The 24789-nt window shown below is 38.4% G+C and overlaps 1 protein-coding gene across 1 annotated transcript in view; it reads left to right on the top strand.

Annotated features, from left to right (window-relative positions):
- Positions 1 to 4095: 4095 nt before the first annotated feature.
- The window catches only part of LOC308219018 (complement C4-A-like), a gene marked incomplete at its 3' end in the record, with an annotated part of 42261 nt that continues 21567 nt past the window's right edge, over positions 4096 to 24789 (top strand). Inside the window, exons 1-19 of the mRNA XM_080613555.1 lie at positions 4096 to 4163; positions 5040 to 5232; positions 6205 to 6388; positions 7105 to 7175; positions 7474 to 7559; positions 9140 to 9222; positions 10360 to 10447; positions 13856 to 13961; positions 14136 to 14259; positions 15078 to 15193; positions 15937 to 16104; positions 16846 to 17043; positions 19389 to 19580; positions 20611 to 20760; positions 21172 to 21298; positions 21676 to 21747; positions 22653 to 22856; positions 23813 to 23924; positions 24140 to 24210. Coding sequence (XP_080469681.1) covers positions 4099 to 4163; positions 5040 to 5232; positions 6205 to 6388; positions 7105 to 7175; positions 7474 to 7559; positions 9140 to 9222; positions 10360 to 10447; positions 13856 to 13961; positions 14136 to 14259; positions 15078 to 15193; positions 15937 to 16104; positions 16846 to 17043; positions 19389 to 19580; positions 20611 to 20760; positions 21172 to 21298; positions 21676 to 21747; positions 22653 to 22856; positions 23813 to 23924; positions 24140 to 24210 — 2410 coding nt within the window. The 5' untranslated portion in view covers positions 4096 to 4098. The remainder of the gene's footprint in view (positions 4164 to 5039; positions 5233 to 6204; positions 6389 to 7104; positions 7176 to 7473; positions 7560 to 9139; positions 9223 to 10359; positions 10448 to 13855; positions 13962 to 14135; positions 14260 to 15077; positions 15194 to 15936; positions 16105 to 16845; positions 17044 to 19388; positions 19581 to 20610; positions 20761 to 21171; positions 21299 to 21675; positions 21748 to 22652; positions 22857 to 23812; positions 23925 to 24139; positions 24211 to 24789) is intronic.

The raw sequence follows: 24789 nt of genomic DNA, 5'->3' as shown, positions 1-24789 counted from the left end.
GTGAAATATTATGTCTGTAGTATAACACAATTATTGCTTGACCTAAAAAAATACATACTGTTTTATATAGATCACTTTCACAACCCATTTGATCCCCAGATGCAGCGCTGGGTTTGCCTATTTTTCACAAATACTAAATTTATTTTTTTTTTTGGCACTGTGTTAAGGAAATCACAGAATCAAGCCTGGAAAAATGAAGGAAGAACCCATAAGAAAAAACTAAGGCTGGTTGCTTGATCTATTTATATGAGGAAAACCAATATATTCATGGTTTTTTCTGTTCTCATAGAGGAGCCTGTTTTTTCGGGAGGATTATGCAGATACTCTTAGGAGCACTAAATGCAGAATGATTAAAGAAAATATAGACAAAAAGGAAAACTTTTCATCGTAAAAGCAACTGAAGCCTAGATTAACTTTTTAATTTATGACCAGATTATGGTAAAGAAAAAAGTATCATCTAAATTTACATTTTCAATTTACGTTGAAGCTAAAAAGAAGTTATCCTGCTGTTAAGAGGAACCATTCAAATTAGACCCACACTTCATAGTCTGCTGTTGAAAGCAGATTTCAAAACGTAATTTTCTGAAATGCCAGAAGTTGATGATTGCCTTTTGTGTTTATCACAAATCCCTATAACTCGGCAAAGAGTTATCACCACAGTGCTTATTTGTAAAATGTGTTTTGAGAAGCTGCCCTTTGTACTCTTCTGCCAGGAAAAGGTGAAAGAGTGCATTAAGAAAGTGAAAGAAGAGTTCAGTCTTGTTAGTATTTAGTCAGATTAAGGGGAAAAAGCTTTTTGGAAGCACTTCAAGCCAAAGAACAAACACTACTGCTGATGCTCAAAAGACTGTGAAAGCCTACAAAGTTCAAATGAAGCTAGTAAAAAGAAATATAGCATATATTCAAAATAATGCAAGTCTGTCTCTCTACTTCAGGGCTCACCAGTTCCTTCTTACACATACATTAACCCCAGATCATTTTTCCACACACTGGACTGGATTGTGGGTCAACTGAAGGATCAATAGGTGAAAAGTAGGTGGTGAGTAAATAGGAAAGGACTTTGCCTTTAGAAAAATAATGGGTGCAAAAGTTATTTTATGGTGAGTTTTCTGTGTTCTCTGTTTCATGCATATGCTGGGGAAATTTTTATTATTTTATTTTATTTTATTTATTTTATTATTTTTTTTTTAATTTCAGTTCATCTTGTTCTATTTTAATGTAGCTTTGGACTGGAATATTTTCCATATTCCTGGGAATCAAAATCCTACCCAATCTGAAAAATCTGTGATACCAGAGAACCAGCACAACGATCATTTTATACAAACTCACGGACAATCAAATAAAGCATAAGAAATTTTAAGCCTAAAAAGTTATGTATGCATTTGCTCTTTTGTTTTTGTGAGAGATGGAGAGAAAAATCCATATTTAATTACAATTATTTGTTTATATTTTGGAGAACAAATGCCTTTTTAAGAGTCAGAACACCTCCTTAAATTCAAGTATAGCATGGTCATGCAACACATTGACATGGATCACCGTTAAGTGCACACGTGTACCTAGCCATACTTTACAAGGAAGCCAAAGTGTGCAAATCCAATTAAAAACAATTGAAAGCAAAAAATGGCTTTTGCAAAGTCACCTTTAAAAGGCAATCTGTGAAAATGTCTCACTGTGAGTTCATAGTTGGCTATTTGTATAGCTGTACAAACAGATCAGGGTCCCTGACAAACAAGCCAGCCTGGACAATGGAAAGCAATTCTCCTCCTCCCTGATAAAGATTGGCACAACAGTGAGATTTTGGTGTGACCCCACCATGCAAAGTTGCCTTTCCAGTGACTTCAGGAATAGGAAACCCGTGCTGGTTGTGTTGACTTTTCAGCTGGGATATCTCTGTATGTGTTTCTCAACAAGAGGGTATTGGAGTGTTGACCTTGTGAATGTTAACTGTTTTTTATTATTATTTTTTATTTCTCTGGATTAAAATATAAAGGATCCATTAATATTTGTTTCTTTTCCTTCCAGTTTTAGTCACTGGAATCACTCAGTGATTGCATCAGCCCTAATCTTGGACAGTAGCCACATAGACCTAGAAACGAAACTGTCTCTGAAATTGAACCTTAGCAAGCTCCACAGTTTCTGCTGCTCTTAATTAGCTTCCCTCATTCTCTTTGTTCATGCAAGAGTGAGAAGTTCTTATTTTACCAGCTGCAAGTTTAACAAGCCTCTTCTGCTCCCTGGGGAGAGCATGAGCCCTGCTCCCAACAAAACTTCTTCCACAAAACCTCTGTCTTTGTCCCGAGCATAGACCATATTGGTGATGAAAATCGCCACTGTTCCTCACCATCCAGCTTGGGTCATGGAGGCCAGAGGCCCTGAGGAAAATTATGTGATTTTGACATGGAAATAAATTGTTTTTTTCAAGGCATAACTGCAGAGGAAATGAGAGGGTGGGGAAGGAAGGCAGAGTGAAAGTAACTTTGGCCTTAACAGTTCCCATTTCTGATCTCCTGCAAACATCTGAAAAGCATGGATTTGGACCCGTAGGAAGGTGAGGTACCTTTTCTCACCTTCTCCCCTTGTCTGACAGCTGAAATGAGAGTAGAAACCACAAGAGAAAGGGTGAAGGCAACTGTCTCTTTGAAAAAAGCTATGCCTAGAGCAGGCAAATCTTAGCCTTTGCTGAAGCAAGTTTGAAGCCAGAAACATTCTTGTTGCTACTGCTGCTGGTACTTTCTGGGACCACCAATTGACAGAAAGCACTTGCCATCCATCTGGTTTTGAGTCAGAGGGAGCTACAGCACTTGTGAAGAGCCCAGTGTAAAACAGGGAGCTGGTTTGTTGACACCTTACACCTTTTCCTATTCCCCTACCTCCTTGTCTAAAGCAGCTTGTCTGAAGAGCAAGGAAAGGTATGTCTCTTAGGCAAGGAGTGGGGTGAGATGCAGGCCTCTTCTCCCTCACAGTGCCAGCAGCCCTTTCTGCGAGCATGAATTTGCCTTACAAATAATGTAGTGGTGATTTAAGGCATCCATTGCTAATAATTATAGACACAGATTTAAATGTGGTGTATTAAAATGCAGTTTATCCCCAAAACTTTTGGATGGGCATGTAATCATTTCTGGGATTTGACCTTCCTGTTAATCAGATGGGCAATTTTCCATTTTCATTAGCCAACAAAATTATGTTTGTGAGACAACAATCCAGTAAAAGCTTGCAAAAATGAAACCCAGTAAGAGTTTTTGTTTGTCATTTCATTTGCCCTTGACCAAAACTGAATCCTGCACAGTTATTCCTGATATATATTTTGTCCCCTTTTTTGAGTATCTTGCCTTTTAAGAGACTGCGTCTTTCCTACAACCTGAAATGTCTTCAGCTGATGAATCATCTTATGTGCTCATGCTAATATGAGACTAATTACACTCTGGAAAAGCCCTCTGTCTTGACCATAAAGCAAAACTGGGCTGAGTAGCTCAAAGACACCTATTTTAATTTCACTTAAGTTAAAGCACAAATGCCATTAAGAACTACAGACCGAGACTGAGTTGTATAGGTAGATTTCCAGCACAACTCCTTTGGTGCTGTCTAAACTAGGATCTTTCTCTCAACTTTGGTGGACCACAGAGATGCCTGGAGCTAAGTAGAGAAGACCTGAAGAAGTAAAGTTCATAGAAAAGGGACCTGTCACTTACATTTGTCTCCATTTAGAAGTGCTTGACAGACACTTTTTAGTCATGGTGTCTTGTTTAATTTGGGGATTGACTTTGCCACATTTGTGAAAACTCCTCTCTGCATATGACTTCTAGCTGCTATCGTGAAAACACTGAATCTAGGAAGAGAATGAATGAATAATCAAATGCAAAACTGTGGCTTAGGCCAGAATGTCTCTCCCCAGGCTATTTAATCTGTGCATCACAAGCATGTCCATCATTATTGGTTGCACAGTTTTGCTAGTTATTAATAAATAACCAGCGTAGGCAATGTTCTTTGCTGCATTGTGCCATCAGCTCATTCCTTACAACATTCCTTACAACCTGCAGCTCAAGGGGAGATTGACAGTGGCTCTTTGGTGTTTCTGTTTTGCAGATGTAGAGTTTTGCAATGGAAAGGCTGGTATTTTTGATGAGCTATTGTTTGCTGTTGTCCAGTGCACAGCAAGCACCATCGTAAGTACATTTTATTAATAATTCTTCACTCCTAACAAATTGCTTGAAAGTAAGAATGCTAAAGGTTTTGATAGACAATCAACAAAGACTCTTTCTTTGACCACTGAGAATTTGTATTACCTTAAATAGGCAAAAAGTAAAAGGCTTAAAACTGGCCTTTCAAGGAACTTGTAAGGGGAGAGATTTCCATTCTGCAACAAACAATTTTAAATGTCCTACTGAAGCATGACATTCATGCTGTTATTGCTGCTTGCTCTTCTTTAGTTTATGACATTTACTGGACTGGAAAATCTTGGGAAAGAATAACTCTCCTTTCTGTAATTGATTTCTGCAGTGCTGGAAGCAAAGGTCTCACTTCTGGGAGAGATTCAGAATTTTTCTGTATTTATCTTCTATTTGAGTGGATCAAACATATGTTGATACTGGTTCTTCCAGTTCGACAAATTCCTCTGTTTGGGAAATAGATGTAACTAAGAAAATCAATAGAGCATTAGCAAAGTCCTTCAAATTGACTTTGAAGAGGAGACTCTTATTTTGTTACGACCAGGATCAAGTGTATTTAGGCGCTTGCCACGGCCAGACAAGAGCTTTGATGAGATATTTGGGCAGAAATATCAAACCCTTCTCCCCTTCCAAGTCAGAACACCTTTGAGGTTGTCTCCAGCCCCAGATACTTATTTCTCTGCCTGCAGTCTGGTACTGACCTCCAGTGTCCAGAGTGTTTACTCTGACTCACAAGGGGATGGACTACATGATCTCCACTGTCTCAAGCTTCACTATTCTGTTTTTTTCTTTAAAATTCATATTGGTTGGGCATTTCTGAATTATGCAAAAATAATCCTTCATGCTGGACAATCTGTTTTTCTGTTGGTTTAGATTTCTTATTACTGCCCCAAATGTGGTACATTTGGGTATACATGAGACAATAACAGCTCAAGTCCATGGAGCACAACATCCTGTGCAAGTTACTGCATACTTCAAAGATGAGACAAAAAACCAGCTCCTATCAGAGAGGGTCATCTTTAACCTTAACCAAAATAACAACTATCAAGACATGAAAAAATTAATGGTGAGTCTACCATCATAGTGATGTAAATGTTTTACTTTGGTGATAAAAGAACCATAATCTATACTAGGAATACATCGGAACAGAGACAGCACTGATCCTTAGACATAGATGGCAAAACACCAATCCCAGTGTCAGCAGCACCCTATTCACCCAAACAGCTAATAAAACAATCCCAAATATAATTTCAGTGATGATTGTGAGTGCTGTTTTGTGCCCAACTAGCATGCTCATCACACGGTGGTGAAGGAGCTTTTCATCACTGTAGATCTGTGATGAAATTAAATTTTAAAACGTAATTGTTTTATTGCTGTTTGGTTTTCTGCATAATTTAAACCAAGACTGCCTGTGGCATACTGCCCATTTTTACAAAACAGGAGAAACCTTTAAACACGTGCAGTCTCTCAGACCAAAGCCTGTGATGTTTCTGCAAACCTGTAAATTGATTAATTCTTTACATCCTGCTTTGCACCATTTGCTTCTGGCATGTCTCTCTGAAGTTTGGCAGCATTTAGTTCAGGAGTACTTGTTTGGGCTATTTGGTTGGAAAACAGCGCAGAGCAAGACTCAGTTTAGCTCTGATTGATTACTCACAAAGCTAAAACCTGAGCTTTCAAATCAGGTTCCTCTTGAGCATGATGTTTAGAAACATTGTATTAACCACCATGAGGTAAAGCTCTAATCCAATAGCCAAGATTTTAGCAAGTGAAGGACTAAAAGATGCTGCTACAACTTTGAAATGACATGGTAACTAGAATTTAACATGCACATAGACTAAAGAAAAAAGACTACTTAAAAAAGAAATGTTCACCCAATTAGAAAGATACAACACCCAGTGAGAAAGATATAATTTAGTATCTTCAGTTGAATAGTGCTCATAAAATGATTTAAACACTTCAGCTGTTTCGGGCGTTAGCTGTGTGGTTCCGAAATTACCAGGTTCTTGGGGGGGCTTTTTTCTTTTGTCCTCTTCAGGTCAAGCCAGGAACTCCACGACAGGATCTGTTCAAGAGGAGTCATCAGCCACATGTTCTGCTAGTCGCTGAAAGCAGAGACCTTTATAAGCAGACAGTTCAAAGCACTCGCATCCTCCTGTCTTCCAAGAAAGGCTACATTTTTATTCAGACAGATAAGCCTATATATACACCAAATTCCAAAGGTTAAAATACAAATGCTGCATTTCAGATGTCAAATATAAATATTACAAGGGCATGATTAGAAAAAGTAATAATGACTTGAATCTTCCTAGTATACATCCGTCTCGTTTAACCCCTGCTACTTCTGTCCTTACCAGCTGGTCCAGATTTTAAACTCACCTTTTACAGCCAGGGCTTCTACAGGGTCTGCTCTGCACATTGTATTAATCCATGTGGAAATGTCACCAGAGTTATGAAGTCATTCTCTCTTCTAATAAGAGCCAGGCAAAATCTGCTCCTTTTTAGTCAAAAAGCCTAACAATGGCTTTCCTTTGGAAAGCAAAATTGTGAGAAACCTGCAAAAAAACTCCTATTGCTTCTGCTTTCAACACCAGTATCCTTTGCACTTAAAGACCACAACTGTTTTGTTACTTAAAAATCTAATTAACAAGAAAGACAAGTCAAAAAAGTTCTTGAATTTGGATGCAGGCCTTGACTGCAAAAGGAATACAATATTGAGTGAAGCTCCTTGGGTATTTTTTGAAATTTGCTTCTAAAAGGTATCTGTCTGGTCATGCAACATGTAAAGCATTTTTTTTTTTTTATTTTCTCAGATTTCTTTTAATTAAAAGAAAATGTTTTATCTTAAATTTAGTAACCCATTTCAGAGCTTGTAATAATTGCTACCTAGAAAGGCCAGAAATGAATATGTGAACAAATTTATTCTTCTGTTAAACAGTAAAATACAGGATCTTCATTCTGGACAATGCTATGAGGCCAGCAGATGACACAGTTACAGTCGCTGTGCTAGTAAGTAGACAAAAACCAGTTAATAAGTGATTCTTTGGCACACAAACTATGAAAAAGATCTAAAAGTAAAATTATAACTATGCCTTCTCTCCAGAAAACAGTATTTACACATTTTGAGAAATGTCTACTCATTTTTGGCTAATTTCAGGAGCATGGAGGGAAACATAATGTGAATATTAAAGCAAGAAAGCAAGGAGAGCATTTTCTCTTCCTTAGGACTAGCATATGAACCTGAGCTTTTGGATGCAGACTTTTGACACCTGGTGTATAATTTTGTTTGTTTTTTCTCTCTCAACAGAATTCAAAAGGAATGGTGGTTAAAAAGTCAGATCGGAAAATAAAAACAGTGTTCACTGAAAACTTTGAAATACCTGACGTTGCTGAGTACGTTACTGCTGTGCCTTGAGCATTGAAAGAGTTCGCATGTCAAAATGTCTCTTGCAGCAGAACTATCTTCAAGATAAAAACAAGTCTTGTCTTTCACTTCCCCTCTTTCTGCAATGCTCCTGTTTTCCTCTCTTCTTTTTCTGTATTGTCTGCTTTACCATTTCTTCAGAACAGGAGGTGCACTAAAGAAGACAGTTGTGCTCTTATTAAACCTGGGAAGCACCATGGCACACTGGCAGCATGAGACACTAGTTAGCAGAGCATGGTTGCTCTGGGGCCTACTGTCATGCAGGGGTCTATACCTAAATGTGTCACCCCACGCTCCCTTCTCTGACACGGGAGAGACTTCAGAGAGACCTTAGAGCAGCCTTCCAGTACCTAAAAGGGGTCTACAAGAAATCTGGAGAGGGACTTTTTACAAGGGCATATAGGGATTGGACAAGCAGGAATGGCTTTAGAAAGGAAGAAGGTAGATTTAGATGAGGTATTAGGAAGAAATTCTTCACTGTGAAGGTGGTGAGACACTGGCACAGGTTGCCACTGAGATCCCTGGCAGCATTCAAGGTCAGGTTTGAATGGGGCTTTGAGCAACCAGGTCTAGTGGAAGGTGTTCCTGACTGTGGAAGAAGGTTTGGAGTTTTCACTAGAGTATCTTTAAAGTCCTTTCTAATCCAAGCCATATTATGATTCTACGATATTTAGGCTGTGATTCATCTGAGCTGTTTTAGATGCCTGTGTTAGGATGAGATGAGCCACATCTCATCACTGTCTGTTTTTCTCCATTGTCTGCCAAGGAGCCCAAGGGGATCTATGCAGATTAGAGACCTCACAGTGTAACGTTTAAAGTGAGGAGGACTCATCCCACTTCCTGTTAGCAGGATCAAACCATCCAGATTCATTCACCTTCCCTGTTGAAGTACTTAACATTTTTAACTGCTGATTTGAGTTACCTTTCAAAACTGATTTTCTCTCACCATGGAGCAGGGATTGAACCTATGATTAGTATCTTTTTACCTTTAAGCACCTTATCTTATAGAGATGAGTCCAGAATTTGATGTTAATATGCTGCAGTTAGTAACATTTCTCCTGGTAAGGAACAATTTAGTAAACTGCTTGCCTATCTGCTCAACCATATTGACTACACTGAGCAGAGCACTTCTGTAAGGGCTATGCTGGCAAAGTGTAATTAATTACCTCTGATTTCAAACAGTCAAGCTTTTACTTAATATTCAGTGCATTCTTGCATGCTAGATTGATTTTGGCATCACAGTGAAGATAAGCTATAGGAAATATATGGTGAATTACTTATTTCTGGGGGCTTTTCAAAGGCAGTGCATGCTACATGTGGCTTGCAAATATCTTATCTTGCAGTTCCTCATGAGTCTTTTTGAGTGTTTCCTAGGACATTTGAAAATACATTTCTGGCTTCTAGCAAAGAGAAATCCATTAATAAATTAGTTTGGGATGAGATCAAAGCAAGGAAAACATTAGCATTTAGTGATAATTTAAATATATTAGCGTCATAAAAATATCTAAAGAATCCTAATCAACCTTTTTCTGCTGAATCTGATCTTCAGGCCTGGAACTTGGAAAATCAAAGCCTGGTTTCATGAACATGACATGTCTAATGTTTCTGCTGAATTTGAAGTTAAAATTTATGGTAAGATAATAGGTAATTTGTGCTATAAATATATGAAGTCATCTCTATGTGTTAAAAGATATACTATAGTGATTAAACCTGGCTGTAACTAGGTACTAAGAACAAAATTCATAGTGTTTCAATTTCTCATTGCTATCTCTGCTGCACAGAAGAACTCTGGTTTTGTGTGTCTTCCACTTACAGCTCAAAAAAACCTTTTTTTTTATATAAATTAAGTAACTTCAATGTTTTTCACAAAATACCCTTTTTTGGAAGGGTTCTACTCCAGAAAAAAAAAAAAAAAATGGACATGAGCTCCATTTTAAAATCATTGTAATTCTGACCAAAGCTTTCAGTGAAGACTAGAATAAAAAAGAAAGCTGCCTATTTTCTCGCAATAGAATTCAGTTTGGAAGTTGTTTAGAGTTGTACCTATACTGAGAGAAGCTTTTTTAAAGTAAAGTAAAGTAAGGACACCGCAAAAGAAATAAAAATGTAGGAATTTAACAGTTCAGGGTAAGAAGTGGCTTGATTTATTTGCAGTGTAATTTAGTGTGGAGTTATTTTTTTTATTTTTTCTTAAAAGAAATTCTCAGGATTATATTAAAATCTCAGTTTAACAAAACTGGTCTTGCCTTAGCTAGTGGGTATAACATTATAGTGGAGGCTACAGCATCCTCTGTAAACACATCCAGGAGCAAATTCCTCTGTTTGTATTTACAGTAGCAGACAGGCTTTATAGGAACAAATTGCAGAGTGACACAGCTGATGCTGAGGACTTCATCCACATTCATTCCATTTCAGGGTGGGTTTACCTCAGATAGCTTCTGGTTCAGGACACTTAATGTCCATTTGTTAGCAGTTAAAGCTTATCTTCTGGCTTGTTTTCATTGTAAATGAAATTTTTATTTGATTTTTTTTCACTGTAAATGAAAATGTAAATCATTTTTGTGTGCTTGAAAACTGCTCTACTATATGAAGTAAAGCAGTATATGGGAAGGTGATTGGAATTTCCTTCAGAACTGCATTGCTGATTCAAAGTAAAACATCTTCTCAGCACAGCTGCATCCTCTCAGAGGGTGTTATCACACGCCAGGAGTTTAAGATAAGTTTGAAACTCACATGTCATGATCTTTCATCTTCTTTTTTTTCATGTAGAACTTCCATCTTTTGAAGTCAAACTCATCCCACTTCAGCCATACTACCACATCTGGAATGACAGCTTTGTGTTTGATATCGAGGCAAAGTATGTGTGCTGACGGCAAGGCTGTTTTACAAGGCAGAGAAGTAGATAATGAACTTTGCAGGTTCCTCCTTTTTCTCTTCATTAGCAATTAACCAGCTTTTGGCTTTACTTGAATCTGACTTTAATCCTATATACTCTGTGTTTCCACTAGTAACTTGAGATATTAGTGTAAAATGCTATCTGGGCCCAAGTGGAGGTGATGAAAATGAAACAAGATTTTCTGAATACTTTAGTTTGATAGTATAAAGTTGACTAGGATCCTGCTCTCTGTTGCTAGATAAGGTTCCAGACAAAACAATAACCGGCTTTTCTTTACACTTTTTGCTTTAAACATTTGGAAACATTCTAAAGCTTCAGATGTTGCTATTCAACGTAATTCAAGTAGAAATGGGTATGAAATTTTCTCAAAGTCCAGTGAAGTTTGCAAGTAATAAGGTACTGCTGATTTGAGAGTAATGATTTTGTGCTAAGATGTTTCCATGTGAATAAACACAGCTGACCAGAGGACTTTGCATGACCACGCTACAGGCACATGCAGTACTGCAGAGTGGTGCAACACTGATCTGGATGAGAGCTACAGATGGATGATCTGGATGAGCTACAGAGCTCAGACCTCAAACTGGCCAGATTATGAGGCAGGGCTCCATGGAGACTAAATTACACCTGATCCCATATCAAATTAGAAAGTTAGAATGGCCTCAGACATCTATTAATTTAGCAAGTCAGACAACAAAAATTTAACTCATCAAAATATTTTGAGTACTTCGGAAGAATCAAACTGAACCTTAATTGGATAAGTATTTTGTGCTATGTGGCTCAGGTATTTTTGATCTCATACTGGCAGATCTAAATTTGCTGGATGATCTAACAGTAGCTCATCAACATACATCAAGCCTTCTTGACTATGGAACGTTCAAGTTTCTTAGGAGTGGAAATACTAATGATTGCCTTCAAGGAGAAAGTTCTTCCTTTATTTACCTCTCAGCTGCACGCCAAAATGACTAGAAATGTCTTGCCCACCTCGCACATGAGGAAGACGGAGAGAGAAATAAGCTGGAAGATGATTAGATTTAGATTAGATATTAGAAATAAGTTCTTTACTGTGAGGGTGGTGAGGCACTGGCACAGGTTGCCCAGAGAAGCTGTGGCTGCCCCATCCCTGGCAGTGTTCAAGGCCAGGTTGGACGGGGCTTTGAGCAACCTGGTCTACTGGAAGGTGCTCCTGTCCATGGCAGGGGGGTTGGAAACAGATGGTCTTTAAGGCCCCTTCCAACCAAATCATTCTATGATTCTATGCTCTTTTGAGATATAATTTCTTAGATGTTTTCCTTCTATGTGGAATTACTCTCATACAGTATGAACTTTGCTTGGATTTGAAGGTAATACCGGAAAAGGTATTTGAGTAGCCTAGGTAGTAAATTAGGCAGTTTCAGGGAAGATTCCTGAGCCCGGAGTTCAGCTGCTGATGGCTTGGCTGGTGCGTGGCACAGGCTCAGCCTCAACTATACAGCTCTCCACGAAGAATTCCTGGAAACATTTTTGGAGGAAGCACAGACCAAGAGACACCCCAGGTCTGAATGTGGCCACCTTGCTGTGGAAGACAGGACATTTAGTAGAGCAGGAATGGTCTGTGCTGTGCTAGCCAGCTGCAGCTGCACAGCACTGCACTCAATTTAATTTAATTAACCTGGTCCAAACAGGGTGCAGTGGCTAAATGTACTACATTGACCCTGGCACTGTAACTAAGTGGAAGACTGATCCTCCAGCCCTCCAGTACTATTGGGTTTTATTTCTAGTCTAAATTCATCCTTGGCCAGCTTTTACCCTCTTGGTCTTCTGCCTGCTGTCCTTGAGCTCTTTGCCTTGATTGTGCTGGCCCTTCCTTTGCCCAGCACACCTTCAGAGTGCTCGCAGAACCCTGTATTCACCTCCTTTTGCTTGGCTGAACGAACTCAACTCTTCTAATCTCTTTTCGATCACCTTCACTTCTTTTTTTGGTTCTATTGAATAATAACTAGCTTTATTCATGATTACTTGATATTGTGATATAAAGTGATATCAGGTAACTGGGTTTAATATTTTAATACTTTCTAAGGTTTCCTCTGTATGTTATTGCAGCACTCACTTTTGAATTTATGGACTGTGCAACTCCTTCATATATACTTCACTACTCATTAACGTTGTAATTATTTAGTAGGAAAAATTGCAATTGAATAACTGGATAACGTTCTTTTGTCTATAGGACAAGGTTCTAGTGGTGCTACACCGGCCTGCCTGACTTTCATCAAAATCAGCATATGGAATTCATGATAATTGAACTTATTTCTCTGAACTGGGCATGCATTAAATGAACACTTATTTGGTATATTGACTGTTGTTTCCCATAATTACTAGTTCTGGCATTTTAAGCAGTTTTCCTAAGAACTGCCTCTCAGTTAGTTTCGTTGGTACAGATCAGTGCTGCTGATCAGGTCAGTTTGAAGGAGCCTTTGTTTAAACAAAAATAAGTCATTACAGAACTGAGATGAAGCAGTATTTCCACAAGTAAAATACAACACCATTGTTGTGACAGGTCTCACGGAGCACATTACATGCTGTGCTGCGGGAGGATGCCATCTACCAGGGTTTTGTTGAGTAAGGAGCCTGCCAGGTGCAATAACATGCTCTATCCACTGTCTCCATGACCTATGTGGAGAGTTCAGAGGTTTTCTGGACAGAGGTTCCTATGCTATACCATATAAATCCATAGGAGAGACATGGATCAGAGGATGTCTACTCTGCCTAATGCAGGTATTAAAATATCAGCAGGTAGTATCTGTCTCTAGAGGTCTTCAGAGCTACCAACTACTTTATGTAGGTCTCTGAGATCACAGAATCACACAGAATCACAGAACATTAGGAATTGGAAGGGACCTCAAAAGATCATCTAGTCCAATGATTCTCTGGTCCCTTATTTTAAATGGTCTGTTCACGAGGTTTCTTATACAAAGGAATTAGCTGTTCATCCAAGCTAAATACACTGGATACCTCTCTTGCTTCCTGTGAACGGGATGAGTTGTGTGAGACCTCACTGTGCAACTAAAGTTCTTATTAATTTGTAAAAGAAAAAACAAAAACAGAAAACCAAACCAAACCAAATTACTCTGGTGTAAATTCTGTCAGACAATGCCTTCACATGTAACTCTGCCAATGGGATTTACTCTATATATTTCTCTGCACACAGACCACTAAAAGTCTTCATGTCTGAATTATCAGTAAGTGGAACTAATTTTTGTTTCCAAGTTATTTCTTACAGATGGGATGCCTACAGATATCCCAGTTTTCTTTCAGCATAAAATAATTAGTCTGATTTATGCTCGCTTTTTATTAATGTAATGATTCATCTCCTCACTTTCCTTCCTTCCAAAGACACACTTACGGGAAAGGTATTCAAGGTGTTGCATTTGTGCGATTTGGCATAATGGATGAAAATGAGAGAAAAGTCTTTCTTCCAGGCCTGGAGCAACAGCTATCAGTAAGTACTGGAGTTCAGTGGAACTATTCTGATTGTGGTGACCTGAATACTGTCAGAAATGATCAAAACATAGATCCCTATAATACCGTAGTCATGCAATAAGCAACAGTTTTTTCATTCTAATGGCAACAAACCAGTAGAGGGTTGTCGCTTTTTTTTTCCCTCCACTTTTAGATTCAAAATGGAAAAGGAAGAGTTACTTTAAATAGTCCACTTTTGGAAGAGAAATTAGAAAAGAGTATTTCCACTCTGGAAGGACTTCATTTATATGTTATTGTTACCACTGTAGAAACTGCAAGTGAGTACACTATGCTTTAGCTGATACAGTCTGGAATATTTAGCTTGATTTTTCTCTGGTATAACCCTTAGTGTGTCAAATCTTGTCCACTGTACCAATCTTCACTGCAAAGCTTGCTCATACTATAGTGCATGACAGTCTTTCTCATCTGACCCCCTTCTTTGGACAAACTTTATCTTGGGTGGGATTCACTTATCTGAACACAAATGTCCAATGCTACTTTAAATGTCCTATGTAATCTTATGTGGTATTCCACTGCTGCTACAGAAGTGCTCAGGTCTACCGTAAGTACTCTCCTCTAGGGTCTGTCCCATGTTAAACATCCCTGTGAGGATATCTAAGGTACCCTAGTCCATCTGAAGTGATATCAGACACCGGTATGAACACAGATAAATTGCTCCCCTTGAGATCTTCTTTGAGTACCTCAGCCTCATCTATTCCTTCCATACAAAGAAAGTTATTAGTTGAGCTTGGTATCTTTGCTCGCTTTGTACCTCAGGTGGCTGAGCTATTAGTCTAAATGTAACGAATATGTATTACATCTACTGTGCAATGCAGATGATCTAGCCCTTGTGAGTCCTACTTGTCCTTTTATGCCTTCCCACAGTTTATCAGTCCATGATACTTCATATATGCGCAAGTACAGTCAACTCCAAATACCTTTGCCTTGCTGTTCATCTGAGATGAGCATGGAGCATACCTATCCAGAAGTTTTTCAGTAGCAATTAATCTTGAAAATAGAAATGATGGATGCTATGGTAATATGTGATCACATAGTTCCTGCTCTCATAGCAACACATACTGTTTGGTATTAACAGGTGGTGAGATGAGGGAAGAGGAACTCAGCAATGTGAAGTTTGTGAAATCTCCTTATGCTGTTGATCTGTCTAACACCAAAAAGTATTTTGTGCCTGGAGCCCCCTTCTCTGTTGTGGTATGTAGTATTGAGCTGACTGTTTGCCTCCATAGCAAGGGATTTATATCTGCCCTGTTAATAAAATCCTTATCTGATCCTGTGGGAGATCTGTAGAACAGAGACCTCTAGGAATAGGTCCAACACAGAGCTTTTGTTTGTGTGCCTGGTTTGTCTCATTTCTGCATGCACAGATCCTAAGCAGGGAAACTGAAGCCAGAAAATGCTCTTTTTCTGTTCTGGAAGTCATCTGTGCAGTGCTGCACAACAAGGCTTTATAAAATGTGTAGCAGTCTCTTCCTCACTTCCGTATCAAAAGATTAAAATAATAATGTATCAAATTAATCCCATGTCAAATTCAAATTTTGAAAACTAAAACAGGGTACTGTCTTCAAAAAAAAAAAAAGTTTTTAAGTTTTTTAGTTTTCAAACTTCAGACCTTCAAGTTTTTCTACAAAGTTTTCTACAAAGACTTAAAGTTAGAAATTTACCTTATTATAAGGTAAAGACAAATATCGCTGGGATCAGCTGAGATCTAATAGATGCTGAGTGAGAATCTGGGCAGTTGTTGTGTTCCAAGATTTTTACCATTAGCTCGAGCCCAGACTGAGTCAGTTGCTACCCATTCCCCCAAAGCCCAAATTTTCCAACACCAATGTGTTTTGTATCTTCCCAGTTTATAAAAGTAGTTGATTCTGGTTTGTGGGCAGTTTTTAAACCCAGGCATTTTGTCAAAGTAACAGATTAACATTTTTTTCCAATAGGCATCTGTCACTTCAGTTGATGGCTCTCCTGCTGCCTCTCTACCTGTCACTGCTACAGTTACCTTGCCTGGACACACCCCAATGAAGAAGACTGCAATTTCTAATGAAGAGGGTCTAATCCCCTTTAAATTTAACATCCCTGGAGATGCTCAGATGCTTGAAATAATGGTAAAGAAAACCCAAACATCTAGGTTTAAAAATATGCCACTGAGAATACCTCATAAAACAACCATTAATGACTGTGAAGATGATCTACTTTCATTAAATTAGCACAGAGAGTGGAACATGTTTTCTTACACTATCTGCACGGCTTTGTTCAGATTGTGTGAGGTACGTTGGAGAGACCAGGGGCCTGAAGGATGTCTCACTGAAGTGGACACTCTTGTACATTGGAGCTTTGGGAGTGCATGCATTGGTGGTAGTGGTGGGATTTTTTTTTTGTGGTTCAGGTATGTATTTTCCTGACATGAAGGATGGAAATGGGACTGAAAGAAGTATTGCCATGAGAAGTGACAGGAAATGATAAGAAGGTGAGGGAAAAATCCTGAGCAACGCAGACAGTAGGCTACATTTGAACACTCAGAGTTCTATTATGTGCACAATATAAAAATAGATAAATGATGTCTAAGTACAAAATCACTTGGTGATTTTGAGCCATTCGTTCTCACTCAGAAGGGGCAAAGGCTGAAAAATATCTAGTACAAATACAGCAAGAGACAAAAGAGGGAAAGAGAATAAAGTAGTCAAAACCCTGTTGTTTGATGCCAGGTTTTGCTAATGAGTTCTCAGCAGTGATTCATCTCATTTTCCAGCTGTTTCTGAATAACCTGCCAAGATTTGAATAAAGGGTGACACTATACTGTCTCCTGAAGGACACTTTACTTACTCCATCTTTTTCTTCCCTGACAGGTAAAGGCTGAAGAGGGAAAAGAAAAATTAGAATCACCAGAAACGAGTATCAGAGCTGAAAGATACCAGTCTGCTTCCCTGAACTACCTCAGCATCAGCATCCCGCACACTGTTATGGCACCTGGAGATACTTTACGTATCACCTTGAATGACATTCGTCAGCCTGGCAGTGGAAGCATTGACTATTTCTATTATATGGTAAACAGAATAGTAGCACATCAGTAATTTCTTTTAGAAACTATGCAACCTACAACATCTACCTACTTACTAGTACATGGGAAATCAGGGGGGATCCATCAAAAGGCATCTGAGATCAGAGTGTCCCAGAACAACCTGATCTACCAAATCAGGATGAGGGAATTGGGCTTGTTCAGTTTGGTGAAGAGGCTAAGTGAGTTAATAGCAGCCTAAAATTACTTGAAAAGGAATTACAAACGTAAAGGAGACACACCTTCCTAGGTGGTGCCATGCAATATAACAAGTGACAAAGGCTACAAATTATGGCCTGGAAGGTTCCTTTTTAAAAAATCTTATCACTAGTGATGAACCTGGTACTGGAAAAGGTTCCCTAGAGAGTTTAGAGAACGGTCATCCTCAGAAGCACTCAATACTCAGCTAGAGAAAACAACATCTGACCTAATCTTATGTTGGTGATGGCTCATCTTACAGCAGGCCGGTGAAGTAGAGATCTTCATCAGGCCCTTCCAGAAACTATTTTTATGATTCTGTTATTTTTTATATCTGCATATGTTTTGGACATGCAATACACAAATTTTTGTAATTTTTTTCTTCTGAAGAAAGACACATAAGTGTAAATGTTAGCCTGTAGTTTCTAATACAGTCTAGAGCAAGTAAATCCATATAGGGTAATTTTTGAATGCATAATTATGTGAACATTTTTGAAAGATACTAAATTGAAAGCTTGGAAGTGGAAATTCTAGACAGATAACTTCTATATCTGTGGCAACTTGATTTCCCTTAATCCAGATCTCATTCTTTCCTGCTCATACCAATTTGTATTCTTTCTTCATAATAAGCCAATGCTAGATATCATTTTTACTGGTCTGATTCACGTAAATACTTTTTTTCAGCTATTACAGAACTACCCACCTTGTTGTGGGTAGATCATACATATACAAAAGATTCTGTCCTTGCAATTAGAAAACCTAGTTGTATTCTAGGAGATTCTAGGAGGCCTCGACTATCTCAGAAAATGCCTTTTATAGTTTATTTAAAGGATAACACATAATTCTTATATTACCATGGCTCTGTATTACCTGCACCTGATCTTAGTTAACAAGTAGGTCAGTGTTATCTCCAACAGATAATGTTGCAAAGGACCCCTGAAGGCCCTGGCTGTTATGGCCCTTAATAGCATCCTGAAATTAGGTCTGAAAACTGATTCTATAGACAGAAAAGTGAGGAAACAATCCTGATCAGCCAGGACAAAGAATGCAAAGTATTTATTTTGCTGAAGGAGACAAACGTGTTCATGGATACATTCCAGGAGTGAATTTGTTAAACATCAAATGTGTTTAATGGCCTTCTATCTTCTTTGTCCTAATTTTCCTTGGCAGCTTGAATTTCCCAGGATGATAAGCACCACAGGCACCAGTTCCCATTTATTTTTAATAGGACTTTGATATATAGGAATAGTTGTATACCTAGGAGTTAAATTTAGATTTGTGGGTTTATTTTCATTGACTTACGACAGGGTTGGAATTGCTGCTGCTGTGCTATGGGTAGGCACAGTGCTCGGCAGACAAGGTGTGTGGAAGGGGTGGTGGGAGACACTGTTACAGCTTGATGGTGAGGCTCTCTCCCAAACTTTGGTCATCTACATAAAGGCAGTGAGGGTTTCAGACCAGGCTGCAGCATGTCTTTGTTTCTTCCTCAAGGCCATTTGTTGTGTGTTTAGGAAAGCTTTGTGTATTTTGTTCAGGGAGGAGCACTATCAGTAGCGCTACTGTGTCTGTTTTCTACTCCTCTGACCAGACGTGAATATAATTACTATAATATGAGAAGAAAGGAATTAAATAGTGAGAGATGGGCTGAAATCAGTTGTGGGCCAATCTATAATACTTTGACCTGAATAATACTTTTGGGTGAAACCTCCTGGTCCAATCCTCTCACACCATCTGAAAGATTCAATACTGATTACACATTAAACAAAGCTGATATCCTCTTGGAGGTGATGACCTGTTATTGGAGAAGGCAAAAATAAGACTGTCATCTGGGGCCCCCTGTTCGAGCTGTAAGACTGAGTGAGGTGTGACAGATCTGTGTTCAAACCTGGGCCTCAGGATCAGTGCAGCAGAGGCTTTATCACTACACTCCTGTGCTAGAAGCACTGTGTGCTGGTCTTCTCCAGGCTGTTGGTGTGCAGGTTGGGAATTAAAACAGTTAAGTGTCATCAGAAGAAAATAAATTTTAAACAGAAATAGTCTTGGAAAATTCTATATATGTATAGAAAAATATGCAATATAATGCCCCATTTACTGTGTATTCGCTATATTTGATTTCTGTTTGTTTATGCCCTGCAGGTTGTGACAAAGGGACAAGTTGAGCTTTTGGGAAGGGTCCCCTCTTCAAGCAAAATAATAAACCTTAAAATCACCAAGAAGATGGTGCCCGCCTTTCGCTTTTTAGCTTACTATTTCATTGCAAATGAGGACCGTCAAGAGATTGTTGCCGATTCTGTCTGGGTGGATGTTATGGATGTCTGTGAAGGAAAGGTACTTTCAAAGCAAGTAGCTTGTGTTATTGTATTCCAAAATAAAAACAAAAACATGGAGTATCAGCAGAGCAAGTGCAGGACTGGAGTAAAAAAGTGAAAGACATTTAAGTTTTACTGAAAAAGGGAGTCATCAGAAGTCTGGCTAGAAGATATAGCTGGGACTAAGGTACTTAAAAGAAATAAGTTCACATTAGAAAATGAAGTGTGGACAAAATAGGAGCCCCTTTAAGCCTTTCTTTCACCTTCGTGCTTCTCCTTATGTTGGTATCATAATGCAAAATGAAAAAAAAGAAAAAAGACACAACGATCATTCCCGATAGCATGAAACACAACTGCCAAAAAGTGTCAGCTGTCTAAAATAATGTTTTTCCAAAAAGAAAGTTGGTTTTGGTAAAAGAATGTGATACTACATTGGAAAAAAAAAAAGTTTTCAACAAAAATTATCCATCTCTAACATACAAGCCAATTCTTCATTTGTAAAATGACAAAACTCAGTTACATTCAAGTTAGCATTTCCATTAATAATTCCCTATTTATTCACAATCACTGTGGCTTCTTTCTCCTAAACCATAGAAGTATCTACATCAGATGTAAACAAGATCTGAATGCAGTCATGTTGAAAAATTCAAGTGTGAGATATTAAGGAGGTAACCATTACCTGGTTTAAACAAGCTAACTTTATACGTTAATTAGTCTTTTGCTGTATTTCATTGTGATTTTGTTTCCACTGGAAAATAATAAAATTATGAAGGCCTTAATTCAGAAAACCCTTTACACATGCCTTTAATTCCCATTGGTGCTTAAGTGTCATTGAAAGGCAGCACCCATTATTCTTCACAGAGTCATCTTTTAGCCTCCCGCCGTTGTCCTCCAGTAGGAGATACCTGCATCTACATCTTCCAAAATGCAGAATCCCAGACAGAAACATCACAAAACAGGAACATCCCTGTTGACAGTATTCCTAGCCCAAAGAGTCTTCGCTTTTTATTAACAAATGTGATATTTTTCTTTCAATCTTTTCTATTTAGATTAAAGTGCGAACAGAACGAGAGATGTATGAACCAACAGAAAAAGTCAATTTGCAGATTGAAACTGATCATGCAGGAGCAGTTGCCCTAGCTGTGGTTGATAAAGCAGTTTTTATTTTGAACAAGAAAAATAAGCTTACAGCTAAAAAAGTAAGATACCTGTAAGAAGAAATATCATATCTACTAGTCAAGCAAAAGTTTCCATGATTAATGAGAGAATCAAAAATATAATTAATGGCTATTAATTGCTGAATCACAGCTTTGCTAAATCTGAAACTGTTTTTGCTTTTGCAATTTAGAATCTATTTCAGATTAGTGATATATTTAAGATAGGGATTTCCACGCTACAGCATACAAGCTTTTAAATTAAAAAGGTATAACTTGGAAGCACTGCCAATCTAAAATATCTCTCAGCTTTAACCTCAGTTTGAAATCACTGCTTGTACCACCAGTTTGTCTTGCTTCTGCATGTCACTGACTACAAGAATTTTTCTAATATATATAAAAATAACCAAAACTTTTCAAGCATGTCCAGTCCACCTATGCTATTTTATTTGGTAGGTATTTAATGCTATGAATTCGTATGATCTTGGATGCTCTGCAGGTGGTGGTGCAGACAGTGCTCAAGTTTTTACTGATGTTGGTCTGGCTTTTTTATCAGATACAATTCAATCCAAAATTCGGGAAGGTAAGTGTAACCTGCCCTTTACTTTAGATGTTTGTACAATATCACTATAGATCTGGGGAGACTGATTGCTTAAATACCAGAAACATATTATCCTGATATTGCAAAATCTTCCTTAACTGTGGCTTTTTTCTATTTCTATTCTTCCACTGAGTGCTGGCAGCTCAGTTAGCCCAAATCATGGCTGCTGGTCCTTTGGTACCCAGCTTAGGATACCTGAGGCAGGCAGCAGTTGGGTAGGGCTGTAAGGTAATTCACCAAAATATGGGTCTTCTATGAATGAGATTAAGTCCCAGGATTGGTCTTCCATGAATGAACTGAATGATCAGGCTGTTACTGCCATAATATCATGACCAAGCTCTTCTGTGTTGCTTTCTCAGGCTATAAATGCCTCCAGGTTACCAAAAGGCAGAAGAGATCTTTGGATTTTCAGAAGAAAATGTCAGGACTTGGTATGTCTGCTCACCTGGGTGGCCTGAAAGGCTTAGCAGGGGGATTCAAAAGAGTCTGGCTGGGATCTAGGGGGAAAGAAGTGATGGAATAGTAAAGGATACTAAGATATGTTCCCACTTCTTGCATTAAGTGAAAAAACCTTGCACAAGTGCATATACTGTGTTGTGAGACCCAATGCATCATCTATCAAAATAATAATAAAAAAAAAAAACCCACCAAACCAAAGAGTGGCTCAGCTGCAGAAGAAAACGAATTTATCAGTTTATAATCCTAAATGTGAAGTACCTCTACTAGATAACATGTCATGGAGTCAGTCATGGTTTCAAAGTTTTTCAAAATTGTTTGTGTGGCCGAAAAATGTTTTATAGGTCGTATTTGTTTTCTTTACATTCTGCTTTGAAGTTGTGCTGCTTTTGGTACTTTGTGCTCCAGTTAAGAGAAGAGCAGGTATAGTATTTGGTATAAAAACCAAAACAAAATTAAAAAAAAAAAAAAATCAAACAAGCCCCAAAAACCCCCAGTGTACACAAATCTATATTTCCTTGCCAGGACACATGAAGACTTAAAGCCAGAATCTTTCCTACTTCTAAAATTGGTCTCTTTGTTCAAGGAGAACACTGCTATGGCTATTTCTATCAAGTTATCTCATTCCAGTCTGCCAAGGAAGCATTTATAATTCACAGTCTGAATTTGAAGAGAAAGCTTAGAATAGAATATCTAGGATGCCATAGGACCCATGCTTTCCTCCTGTGTTTGTGGACCGGTTTTAGAACAGAGAACAGGTCCCCAGCTGAAGGTGGTCTGTTGCAATAACAACTAACTGCAAAGAATGACAGGAATGAGCATGATAAGCACTTTTATGCTACTTCTACAGCACTAATTCTGGGCTTTAATTATATTGCAGCCAGAAAATATCAAAACATTGATCTACAAAAATGCTGTCAAGATGGAATGAAATTAAATCCCATGGGGTTTTCTTGTGTGAAAAGGCTAACAAAAGTGGCTGGCTCCCCTGAATGCAGAAGAGCCTTCCAGGACTGCTGTGAGAAAGCCACAGCCCTCAGAAAGAAGGAAAAGCGGACTAGGACCAGAGTGGGCTTGGCACGACGTAAGGAACTGTGGAATGCAACTGTCTACAGAAAAATGCCTTTCTCTTGGTGGCAATGAAGGGTTAAGGGGCATTTAATGCTGTGGGCAGAGGAGGAAGTTTTCACATCAGTATTTCAGTGCTTCTATTGCATTTTCACAACTGTGCATTGTGAAGGTCAGAGTGGGATTAATAACTTCTTGGGGTGAGAAAAGGCAGGAATCATCTAGCCATCAGAACAGCTTTATGAAGGAGGTCTTGGCCGCTGAAGCACCCCAGGAGGCTGCAAATAGAGTAGCAGAGAAGAAGGTGGTTGTTTTTGTTCAGGGCTCTGAGTGATCTCAGATTCATTATTTTATTAGTGATTCTACTGTTATAACAACCCAGTACCTCCAAAACACTACCTTGTGAGAAGGGGCCGCTTCAGCCAGGGACAATTTTGCCTTGCATCCTTTCTTCTTCCCAGAGTTCCCCTGATCACAAAGGAATCATATAACAACAACAACAAAAAAAAAATCCACAAAACAAACAAACAAAAACCAAACAACCAAACAAACAAATTGTGTTGACAATGACCTCATTCCAAGTGTAATTTCTGCTACCATTTTTCTCAGAGCTCCCTTTCATGTGCAGTCTGTCATGAATATGGGATGGTGGGAAAATCTTTGTTACACGCTGGTAAAGGGGAATGTTTTTTGTTTGGTAGTGTATGACCATTGAACTTGGAAAGTAGAATTAGCCCTTTGTTCAATGACAAGCTTTAGTCATTTTTTCTCTTCTTTAAGTTTGGTTGTTTGGTTTATTTAATGCACAAGATGAAACCCAGATGAAGACCTTTCATTCAGAGTATTTTTCATGCTGCTTTCTCTTTGACAAACTGACAAACCTTACCCTGCAAGGGTAAGGGTAAGGTTTGCAAGGCAAGGTAAGGTCAGCAGCCAAAGACTTCAAACAGAATCCTCGCTCTTGTGTTACAGACTATGACGACCAAGAAGAAGAGTTTTATGAAACCTCTCCCAACTTGCGGAGTTATTTTCCTGAGAGCTGGTGGTGGAATATTGAAGAAGTGAAAAACCCTGGAAATCATAGGTATTGTACTACATGACCAGGTGAATATGTCTGCATTTCTACAGTGGAATGTATATAAATATCAGTTTGATACAGATGACTTCAGAATATTTGGAAGTACTTTCTTTCCACAATTGAGGGACTATTTTTTTCCCTTACAATACTCAAGCTTCAGCAAATAAAAATGTTTGCATTTTATCCATCCTTCCTAATATATTTTATTTTGTGTTTCTTAGCATAGGAAATTTTGCTCCTGACTCTGTAACTTCCTGGGAAGTTCAGGCAATAAGCATATCTCTACAAAAAGGTATAAATATTGAGTATTTTATTGTGTTTTTTTGTACAGATGAATAGAGAGTGTATGTTTTTTAAAACAGAAGTACAATGTTGTGTTGACAGAATGAGACAGCCTGTACTGGAAAGCACAAAAGTGTTTTGGTTGTGACATTTACTCCTGTCTTTTATGCCATATTAAAGCCCAGCCAGAAACTGAGGGATAGATATTTTTAATTATTATCATTTATAAAAAACAATACAAAGTGGACTCTGAAGGAGGATGGATTATACAATCAAAACTGTCGCTTATTCTTTCCATTCTACGAACCATCTCATTTTAACTTCCACATGGCCAGGAAGCCACAAGAAACTTAGTGCTAATAGCATCACATTTCATCCACAAAAGCTACAAACATTCCTGCTAAATTTTACCAAAAATCAAAAATCATGGCAGTGACTCCAGAGGGCAAATCATCTATTCCTGAGATAGGTCTCTAGTGCAGGTGAGTTGAATGGATATACCTGTCTCCCTCTCCTGCTCTTTAACTCATGGATGCCCAGCCAATGACTTTTGATTAAACATTCAACCTTTTATCAGCTGATGTTAAGT

This window comes from Psittacula echo, assembly GCF_963264785.1.
Source record: "Psittacula echo genome assembly, chromosome: 3".
Classification (NCBI taxonomy): domain Eukaryota; kingdom Metazoa; phylum Chordata; class Aves; order Psittaciformes; family Psittacidae; genus Psittacula; species Psittacula echo.
This window is presented reverse-complemented; position numbering and strand designations above follow the sequence as displayed.